General features: G+C 35.3%; 1 protein-coding gene across 1 annotated transcript; it reads right to left on the reverse strand.

The window, feature by feature from the left end:
- Window positions 1-1,884: 1,884 nt before the first annotated feature.
- nkpd1 (NTPase, KAP family P-loop domain containing 1) lies at window positions 1,885-8,629 on the reverse strand. The gene is made up of 5 exons (XM_026932731.3): window positions 8,501-8,629; window positions 8,050-8,116; window positions 6,058-6,186; window positions 4,070-5,841; window positions 1,885-3,949 (listed from the first exon to the last, which is right to left on the reverse strand). The coding sequence occupies exons 2-5, from the start codon at window positions 8,057-8,059 to the stop codon at window positions 3,683-3,685; spliced, it is 2,178 nt and encodes a 725-aa protein (XP_026788532.2). The 5' UTR covers window positions 8,060-8,116; window positions 8,501-8,629; the 3' UTR covers window positions 1,885-3,682.
- Between the last annotated feature and the right edge of the window lie 3,199 nt (window positions 8,630-11,828).

An 11,828-nucleotide genomic window follows, 5' to 3' on the forward strand; every position in this document is an offset into this window, starting at 1 on the left:
TATTCCACGACTAAATAAAATGAGATTTGGACTAAGATGAGACTAAACTAAGATTTGGGAGATGGTTTAGGCTCAATTTGCTGGAGGTTTAATAAAACTCTACACAAAATCCAATGTTGATAAACAGAGCAGAAGGTCAGAACACAGAAAAAACACAACACAATCAAGAACATGGGAAATCCAGTCAGAGCGTAGTCAGAGAATCAAAGTAAAGATCAAACGCATAAATGTCAGTCAGAAACAAGCCTCCGAAATTACACAACTGAACAAGTGAGCAAGACATTGCAAAATAACTCCAAATTTGTTTGACCTAGGAAATGCTTATTGAACTAATCTGTATTAGTCATATATTTAGAAATTATATGAAACTCCACAGGTTTAATGAATTTTAATCAATTTAAGCAGATGCTATTATAGTTGAGCTGATGCAGGTGATAAAAAACAGAGTATGATTGTAAATAAAATAGTCTTTTTTATTTATAATATCTACCATATCTGTTAGTCATACCCATCATGCCTGATTTTAGTCTATATACCTTGGGGCATGTTATAAGCCTATGAAGTTTCAGCTGTGATTTCTAGGTGTATATTTGTGCAATAACTACTAAAGCAGATCAAATATCACCTAAAATAGAGATAAATGTCTGTTAAACGACAGCCTAAGCCTAAGTAACACACTCATTTAACATCAAAAAGAAAGCGAAACAGAAATGTTATTAAGGCAAATGAAAAGAAAAGACAAGAAAAGAATCTGGGTAAATATTCAGATTCAGGTATGAAACCAAAAATACCAACCACAAACAGAATAGCACTGCATGGTCCATCCTGGAATAGAATGAATACCTGCATCATTAAAGTTTGGAGGCACAGAAGTGACAAAAGTGACAAAAACTACTTTCCTTTAGCTTTTTATAAGAAAGGTTAAGCTAGGCCACTTAATAGAAGAGTCCAGAAAACACAAAAAGACAGGAAGAATGGATGTAAAAAAAAAAAAAAGGATAAATAATGGATCCAGTAATCACAAGCACAACTGAAATTTAAAAAAAAATTAAGCCAACCATGAAATGACTTTCATGGTTGACTTAAATTCTATTTTAAATTTTAGTTGTGCTTGTGATTACTAAATGTGAACACTAACTGAGTCAATGCAACTGTGAGTGTGTAACTGCAACTCTGTATGACAGAGAGAATTAATTACTCATTTTTACATGCATGAGCAATAATTAGTCCATAAACCCATAGTCAGTGTGTGCATTGTATATTGCATTAAGCAGTTTCCTTGTTCTGGACATGCTGTAGCTTTAGTAAGATGTGGCTTATTGAGACCAAGACACTGACTGAATCACAATGCTGAACATTCCTCATTTCCCACTTAGCTATGGCAGCTTGTGGAAATGATCACTCCATTGGTGTAACTCCGTTTGTCTGCTCCGTTTGCTCAGCTGAAAAGCTTAGGCAACCTTGCCAAAAAGGGAGGAATTACAAATACCAAGGAAAACTGCCATCATTATTTCTACTCCCAGCTCTCAACCCTTACAGCAGGAAGGAGACAGCAGATGTAATGTAATCAGAGCCTGTACAAAATTGAATTCGTATGACCCTATAATTCATGAACTGCATTTCAACGTCCACTATCAAAAGCAATTGTTTATTTATGGCGGGTTTTACACAGTGGTTTACACTGAATCAGGCTCCAGTTATAAGCAAGGAAATATGGGAGGAAGTGTGCCATCAAATCCAAAACAGTGTACATTAAATTCATTCTCTTTAAATGGATTTAAGTCTTATAACTGTGTCCAACTAAAATATACAAACTGGAGGAAATTGATCTCTTACTAAACAAAGGATTAGAAACGTTGAATAATAACCTTTATTTTTTTTTTCTCTCACAGTTACACATTGTTACAGAAATTTTACTCTGATTATCTGATTCATAACTAAATTTCTGCCAGGTTTGCCTAACACTATGAACACAGTACATGTTTAGAAATATTTATCCGGAATATCAAGCATTTTAAACTGCAAAACCTAAAGTATTTAACAGTGGCTAGTTTTGTAATATGGTATCACAAATTACAGAAGCCATATAATTATGGGCTCTATTTTCATGATCATAGCATATACACAAGAACAAGTCATACAATCTGCATCATAAGAGATATACATACACACACACACACACACACATATATATATATATATATATATATATATATATATATATATATACATATCCTGACATATATCATGAAGATTCCAAATCATGTGAAAACCAAAACATGAAGTCATGTGATGTTCAGGGGCTGATGGATAGTGTAGTCCTGTGCCGATTTTGGTGCTAACATGATACATGATGCAGGTGGTAACAATCAAATCATCTCCTCTTATTTCCTTTAAGTACCAAGTTTGTGCAGTGTAACAGTGATGTTTTTGTAGTACATATTGATTTCAGATCAATTTTTAGGGGAGCAATAACCAGCTGACTGACAAGATTTACAGGAAACATATTTCTCTTCTCTCTATCATTAGATTTTAGGTCAAAATTTTAGTGGTAGTGTAATAAATGTGGAGACTTGGATACAATTTTATTTTGAAGGTCAACAATCCAAAAAAATAAATAAATAAAAATCCAAAATAATGCAAGGACTTGTGCCCAATCAACATAACAACATGTCGATATTAACAAAATCCTTATGCCTGTGTCAGCATGACAATAATTACCTAGACATTTTAGCACATGGATGCATGGACTATGCACACACCATGCTGTGCATTATAGGTATTTGAGCAAAATCGAGCAAAATTGAGCAGAAATGCAAGATAATTTCTGCACTTCAAACTGAGCTGATTTTGCTGAATTAACTGTGAATGGCACAGGGAATAATACTTCACATTCTCTAGTCCAGGAGTTCTCAAACTCCCACCAGAAGAGGCAGAAAAAAAAAATTCCATGGACCACCATATGACGACGGGTGCCTGGGTGCCAAACTTTTGCATAATGTACAAACTTCAAGTCCTTGTTAAAATAAAGCTATCAGGTCGCCATATGTTTAAACTGAAATATCACTTATTGCATGCATGATTAATTTTATATCCATTTTTGCTCATTTTCATGAAAGGTGCCAATAATTGGAGTGGATCGTATAACAAATATAACAACTTATATAATAACAACAATAATAGTTGATCTCCACCACTGTAATGTCAGTTTTAAAAAAAAATCATGGCGGTGCCTTAAGTACCCCTGACAATAGTCAGTGCTGCAGTGCTTAGAAATACAGTGAAGCAACGTGAATCAGTAAAAAATAATTTACATCATGGAAATATTTTTATTTGCACACCATGCATGTTTAAGTTTTCTCCACTTAATGTAGTTGCCTAAAATGTTAAACAAGTCAAACATTATATTATGCTGACATTTTGATAGCAAGAGGGTTAGAAGCACAATAGTTTTCCCATCAAGGAAATGACACATTGGCCTGCTAAGGTTGCAACATCACAGTGCAAAAAGGTGAGCCACCATTATTTACCATAAGCAAAGTGATTAAAATCTCTTCTGATTATTTTCACGCTATGACATTTTATTTATTTATCATACAATTTAGACAAAATTTTAAATCACTGGATTTCTACAAAATCCAGAATTCTTTGTTTAACGATAATGACCAGTGTAGGAGCAATATTAAATATGATGCATATGGCTCCTACTAGACATACTAGATGGGCAAATCGCATTAGGATTTGAGATAGCTGGTGCTGACATAGCTTTACTCGGATGATAACATGACATGACTCCAAGAAAGTGAATCCTAAAAGCTGTCCATTCACCAAGAGTCATTTGCATTACCTGTCTCAGATCAGCTGGGTCACTAAGAACCAGTGTCTGTCCATTTATATCATTTTGCTTTACAATCTCAGCATATGTTTCAGGGAGCTTCAGCCTGGATAGCTGCAGAAGTAAAAAAAAAGTGTATTAAAAAAACAATGTCAGTTATTTGCATCAATTCTTGCATGTACTGTATATTGATCAATATAAACAGAATTTAAGATTATATGAAAGTTTACTGACTTCATTGCAAACATCTTCCACAGACATTTTGAGGACAGCGTTTGGAGACAAACTGTTGAACGTATATTTTCCTATTGTTCTCAAAGTGCTGATTTGTCTGATCCTTGCCAACTCATTCTTGATAGAATAGTCCAGGTTAACTGTATATTCTTTAAGTTGATATGCCTCAGGGACTGTGAATTTGTAGTCCTTTTTGAGAAATCTTTCAAACAGCTCAGGATCATCATCTCTTTCCAGGAACTTCTCCACCTCCTCCCTAATTATGTGGAGCTCTATCCTATTCTCATCGAACACATCCCATAGAGTCCTGCTATGATCACAGACAACCATGGTTTGATGAGTCTGCAGATTCTGATGTTCATCTTCCATACATTGAAGTATCCAACTTAGTCTACAAGGCCAGCGGTCTACCAGCACAACCCAAGCAGCAACTCTTTCAGGTGGGGAAACCTCAACATTATGACCATTAATGACCATCATGGACACCCTGATAGAATTGGTGACCCTCCTCATAGACACAGTATTTTCAGAGATAAAAGTGTATAGCCTACTTTTGTCACGTAAGTATATGCTTTCGAATGCTTCTTGAATTAAATCTTCCACTTTTTTCTCATTAAATATATAGGATGTGGTCTTGCTTGCTCCCAGGGAAGTGTCTTGGCCCTCATCATTCAGATTGCTCTCATTCAAAGGGACATCTTCTAAAGAAACATAGGTCTTTATGCTACATAAACTCTCAACCTCATCTCTTCGGGTGTCAGAAGGCCTTTCAGACTGATCCAATAATATTTTTTTGAAGACATTGCGCTTTGATACCTCGCATAAAGGTGGCACTGTGAAGGGCAGTGTGATTATGCGGTCCAGGAAGCCATAAGCTCTGTCCTTTTTACTAAAGCAATCCTTTGCCTGATCTATTTTTTGGGTAAGAACCTCTGGGTCAATTGCAAGTAGAGAAATGAAGGGGCTTTCCTCATCAGAAAGAAGTATGTTGATGGCATCCAAGACCCCAACAATTTTTGCTGGTGTGCAGCGGTCCAAATTGGTGATTTCCAGCACCACTTTTATCTTTTGCCTCTCAAAAATCTCCATGAAGTGAATAAAGCATGACAATAGCCTCATCTCCTTCCGAACTTCATGCATTAAGCCTAACTGCTCACTGACCTTCTTGTTGTCCAAGGCATTTCTGACATTAACATCCTGACTAAAGATTAGGTTCTTCGTCAGCATGAAAATAAATCTCGCAGCTCCAACTGCAGGGACTCCTAACATTGCAATGATAAACCCCTCCAACACTCCATACTCTTTGTTGTTCTCTCCATCTCCTTGAGGCTTTACTTCAGGAAATGAAAAAATAATGATTGGTACCAAAATAAAGAGGCAAACCATCAATGTCATCAGGACACAGACCCACAGTGGGCAGCAGCAGACCTTCTTTGACCTCCAGTCTTTGGAGCTGTTTTCAATCTTTTTTTCCATACCATACTTTTCTTCGTCATACTGAGCTATTCGGAAGAGGCTGAGCTGAAGCTTGCCAAAATTGTCCTGAAGAGCTTGGCACAACTGCATCACCAAGCCAGCCCAGAGCATGTCACTGCCTGCAAAGTGCCAAGCACTAAACCTTACAAACACATAGCGATTGCATTTCTTTCTCTCTTTTTTTTCTGTCCACACGGGTCGATAGAAAAGGAGACGAAATATTAGTGAAATCAGGTTCCCAATAGAGAACCTGCTTCTGTTCTGCTCTTTTCTCTTTGCCTCATCATTCATGTGACCTGTGGAATAACGAACAAAGCAATAGGACATTAAAATTCATTGTATACTCTTCGTAACCACTATGTTTAATGATTTTGATCACTGAGTCATTTAAAAAATATATATATATATCAATGCTGGCAATTACAACCCAGCCAGATTAAATCTTAATCTGAACAGTTTATAATTTAGCTTTCAGATAAATAGGCTGATCATACTTGTGAGTATCCACGAACCTTCAATGCTTGTAAGAATCATTTTAATCCTGCTGGTACATGATGAGTATAAGCCTACAGTCAATGGAGAATCAACTTTTGCAAGAGTTTTGTATAATGCATATGCATATACATTATCTGTGTATCGCTCTGTTAACAAAAGAGAATGAAAATTTGTTTGTTAGTTCAACAAATCAGTTTGACAGTGTACATACCTTTTTAATACATTTCACAAAGTATAATATCTACTTTAGTTCAGTAATATACAGTTAATTAATTGCTGACCAAAATTAATTATTGGTCAGCAAGTATTTCAAAGAAAATCAAAAACTTCAAAATCTTGCTTTCATAAGTATTCAACCCCCCAGGTTACAGAAGCTCCAGATGAAAGATATTGTCTTAAAGAGGATAGAATCGAATTATAATTGGCCTTGACCTGTGAAACGTGTAACATCTGTGTAATATTAAAAGGTCTCATTTCAGTTGAACTGCTATTGAAGAGACTGTCAGTCTGAAGGAAGTGAAAATGAAGACTAAGGAGCTTTCTAAGGAAGTTAAAGATAAGGTTATATAATTGTATAACTTAGGAATAGGGTGTAAAATTATATCTAAGAGGCTGGCATTGTTGGATCAATAGTGAAGAAGTGGAAGCTGAATCACACCACCCAAGCACTACCTAGACAAGGCTGCCCCTCAAAGATCAGTGCAAAAACAATACGAAGACTGATGAGAGAAGCTACAGTGAGACCAAGAGTCACTCTGAAGGAGTTACAGAGTACAGTGGCTGACAGTGGAGTGAAGGTGCACCAGGCAACCATTTCAAGAGCTCTGCATAATTGAGTACTGTATGGGACGATGGCTAGAAAGAAACCATTGTTCAATAACAGCCAACCTGTGTTTTCTGGTGTGATGAGACCAAGATTAAGATACTAGATTTGAGCAAGTTTCAAAGCACTATGTGCAGTGCAAACATAACGCAGGCCATACCTCAATTAACACCATCCCTACAGTGAAATATAGTGGTGGCAGAAGAATGGAAGAATGTATGATGCAAAATACAGGGGATATTACAAGAAAATATGCTTCAGTCTGCTGGAAGAAAAACAACTAAAGCTTGGGAGAAGCTTCAGCTTTCAGCAGGACAATGCCAAACACAAGCCCAAAGCAACACAGGAGTGGTTAAAACAAAAAGGTGAATGTTGTACAGTTGCCAAGTCAAAGTCCAGGACTGAATCCCACTGAGAATCAGTGGCACTGTTTGAAAATTGCAGTCAACAAACAACATCCAACCAACCTGAAGAACCTGGAGAAAATATTCCAGGAAGAATGGATGAAAATCTCTCCCAAACAGTGTGCAGAGCTGGTAGGAACTTACCCCAACACGCTTAAAGCTTTTACTGCAGTAAACAGTGGTTCTACCAAGTACAAGTCCAAAGGGGTTGAATATTTATGCAAGCAGCATTTTTCAGATTTTTTTTTTTTTAAAAGATCCACTGACAAATAAAGAATCTTGACTTTGAAAATCTACTTTAAGAGCATACTGGTTTGCAATAAAAATACTGGCTAGAACAATCTGTTTAAGTGTCTTTTGTAATCCAGACAAATCTGATGACTGTTAAGGGGGTTGAATACTTTTGGAAATCAAGGTATATGATTGTATTGTACTTGTTAAACTAAGGAATCCTAAACAAATCAGCAAAAGGGTGCAATATACTTTTCAAACACCCAGCACTCCCATCTGCAGAACAAAGTCCTTGTACAATGCAAACACAATAAAGATATGCAGTGAACATAATGCCCATTATTGACTACGTCAGTCCAAGGGTGACATAGGGCAAATACATAGTGGGTGAAACAAAGAGCAAAAGTATTTAGATGTTATTTTCATGTAATGAGAGTTTGACAATGATAATTAGAAAGATTTATTTTCATAATGTACGTAGCCTGGTTTTGGGTATGTTCATTTCATTCATATTCATTGCATTCTTTTAATTTAAAAGTTATATGTTATACCTCTTTCCATTATTATCTTCTGTCACTGTGTATAGAAAATATCAACAAAATCTCTCCTCCAGCTATCCTGAAAATGAGAAAATGTAATGGTGAGATTTGTTAAGGGATTTTTTCCCTCCTGTTTTGATGTCTATGGATATTTTTTTTTATATAAATGGGGTTATGCATGGATGCCCCAATTCACTTTTCTACCATTAGCTAGAAATAGAAGCATGTTATTATGAAGCAGTGCATTTATTTCAGCCAATACAGACTGAGCTATTTTATCAATTTTGTGTGAGCCAGGAATGAAAAGTATATAGATAAATAAGGCAAATATTAGATAAAATGCATATAAATCATGACATGTTAACTCTGAATATTATGTATTTTTGTGTGTATGTCTGTGCACAAATATCTTTTTAAAATCCCTTTTAATGAAAAATATGATAATGAAGAATAAAAGCCTCACCTGCTACAAGCAGAGTTAATAAAGTCATGAAGTTTACCACAATGCTCATAACGCTGTCTCCATTCCTTTAAACAGCAGCACATTAGAGGGTGTGTGTTATCATGAAAAACACACAGCTGCGATTGGCAAGTTCCGTAGATGACCATAGCTGTTATTCCAGATAACAAATAACCTGTGCTCTTCTGTTGCTTATTATTAACATAATAAATAAACAAAAGAAAGAAAGAAAGTGTGTTTGTTCTACAACGTTGCTATTCTAATAATGAAGTGGAAACAATTGTTGCTAGCATAAAAGCTATCACCTAGTAACACTTTTAAATTTTAAGGTTGTACAGGAAGTAAGGGCATATACTGTATGTTTTTCCATTTTCTTTTAAATTTTAAAGTGTAGTTATTTAATGTTAAATGTTAACATTTACAAGCAACACATCATAGGATTTAGTGTGCTAATATTTTTAAATGTTACAGGGAGACACATAGGAATTCAACAATAAAAACTGACAAAGTTCCCAGTCCTTCTACCTCAGCTACATGTACTATCATTGTGTTTCAAATCGCACACATATGTGCTATTCTAGACTGTTATTGAGTACTAACACTAACTGGTTTTCCTGTTACAGTTACTGTTTACTTTTAAAACAAATCTCTCATGTTGCATTCAAACCTACCGAAAGTCTGTTTTGCGTACCAGTCTTCTGAATTGTCTAGATTAGGAAATGTTTTTGAATGTAAGGTCAGAGTTTTCGATTTGAGATGCAGCTCAATGAAACAATTATGTCAACAACAGAAAGTTTAAAGCGAGACACAGCTCATCTGTTTAATGTTGCGGTGCATAAAATCTCTAAACATTTTACTGTTTGCTTCAGAATCACATAAGATAGGCACATAAGATATGCAAGTATAAACCAGACCCTCTGCTTCACATCACCACTTCATCATGGCTTATTTTCCTGTAACAAGTCAGTGCAAGGAATATTCCTTTGGTTTTTTTGGTCACTTATATTACATCTGTATGTTTACTAACATAAGAAAATGTTGCAGTATTCCTATATTATAAATCTGAAATTAAGAAAAAAAAAATAAATAAAAAAATTTATGATCAAGTTTTGTGTCACAGAAAATTCCTAATGTCCACTTGGGGTTGTTTGCCCCAAATGTTGGGAACCCCTGTGTTAAACTGATGTGCTTTGATAGATGAGCTGCTCATACTGCTGAATACAGACAAGCAAAATCACTTCAGAAATTCACTTGGTTTCTAATTGAGCATGCAAGGTTTTTTTTTTTTTTTTTCAGTACTTTTCAAAACAAAATTATGCCCATGTTGCCTTCTGTTTTGTGCTTTCTGTTACATGCAAGTATCAAGACTTCACGCTGTGTGAGCATCCATGCACGACACCCTGACACGCTCGCAGAGACGTGCTCACAGAAATATGGAAGTAAGTACCTAAACATCCCCTATGTATCCATGCAAATGCAAATGACAATGTGCATTCTTCTTGTACTCAACATGCGTTCTTGAGTTAGTATGGTGAGTATGGTGATTGGTATGGCAACATGCAATGCTCTATCCAACTGTGGTTTCTTTAGGAATTATTTTTGTTGACAGAGCACAAATAAACAAAATATTTCACCATACTATGTCTGAAATATTAGTAGCTCAATATTAATTTCTTCTGTGGCCATGTGACTATGGCCGAATCACAGCCATGCTGACATTCAGTACAACAGCACTCTTGCTTGTGCTACTGTATATTGCTTAATTATTGCCCTTTTGAGTACTGAGCACATGTTGAATATGTACAACAGGAACGTGTGTTAGCAAGATTGTGGATGGGTGTTGTCATTTGCATTTAGGTAGATACTTAAGTTTGGCATATGTTTTGGTACTAAATCTACTGCAGCAAAAAAGCTATATAAAAATTTGAATTAAAAATTGCATTTAAAAAAAATGAAGCATTTAAGAATTGAATTCTTACTATTGAAAAATAAAGACCTTTGAATTCATAATATTGTAATATATTACATTGAAAACCAATCTGTATTGATTTTCGATCTGCATTAATTAATTTGTTTGTTTGTTTTGATCAGTATTTTCAAATATTGTTATTATCTCTATTAATTTTTTTTTTCAGTGTTCATTAATTCACATTCACTCAGTCAGTTTTCAAATATTCAAAACCCTGATTCCCATTTGTATTTATTCCTCTCTCTCTCTCTCTGAGCATGTGTATGTGTGTGTGTGTGTGTGTGTGTGTGTGTGTGTGTGTGTGTGTGTGTGTCAAAGCGAGCTGAAAGACTATGTTTACACTTAGACTATGTATGTATAAAGAAATGAATCAGTGGTTCGCTAAATGTGACTGCACAGAAGTCAGTGTTTTTTTTTTTTGTGTTTCCTTTGTAAATGTTTAGTAGCAAAGTTGAAACTTAGACAGACGCATGAAGTTGAAATTAATATAGTCTGTGCCATACTATGATGGTGCATGGCTTTTTTACTCAATTTGCATATGGGTCTAAGGAACTTTTAAATAATTTCATTTTAAGCCTTATGGATTATGGGTGGTTTGTTTTCAACATTTCTTGTATTGTGTTGGTTTTAATGCCTAGGGCTATTGTGTTATGAAATGTTGCACAATATATAACAAATATGTTTCAGAAATGTTTTCTTAATTCACCGTCTTTGTGTTTCTCAGTCAGGTGTAATGGCTGTGTGTGTTAGTTATATACTAACACACAGCCCATGTTGGGTTATGTTAATTTAGTCATTATAAAAACTGACATAAATGTAGCCTCCCATTAATATTCTATTGCTGGTTTGAAATGTAGAAGATATTCTTGGCCATTTAGCAGTAATTGTGACAAATGACTTGCAACATGAAATGGTATGAAACAGTAGCATGCAGGGGCAATGTACCCTGTGCACAGTATAGCCGATTAATCATATGTGAATTCAACAAGCCTACTTAACCAATTTGCGTGTGCATACATGTGCACACATGCACACACACACACACACACATGCATGCACACACACAAACCACACACAAACAAACTGACTGAGAAACTAAGAAAACTTTACCAAAACACTTGATTTTACAAAACATTTCACAACTCAATAGCCCTGGGTCATAAAGCCAAAACAGTCATGATAAAGAACATGATAGTTAACATGATAGTTAAAAGACAAGAGTTCTTTTTTTTTAATCCGATTAATGCAAAATGGCCTGGGTCAGTTGATGACTTGTATTCTCTACACAATGTCACCGCTTAAGAGCTTTATATTAATGCTAACTGCATTACTGTACATGCTTTTGCTTTAAAAATATTTTCT

The sequence above is a fragment of the Pangasianodon hypophthalmus genome, chromosome 11, assembly GCF_027358585.1.
Source record: "Pangasianodon hypophthalmus isolate fPanHyp1 chromosome 11, fPanHyp1.pri, whole genome shotgun sequence".
NCBI lineage: Eukaryota > Metazoa > Chordata > Actinopteri > Siluriformes > Pangasiidae > Pangasianodon > Pangasianodon hypophthalmus.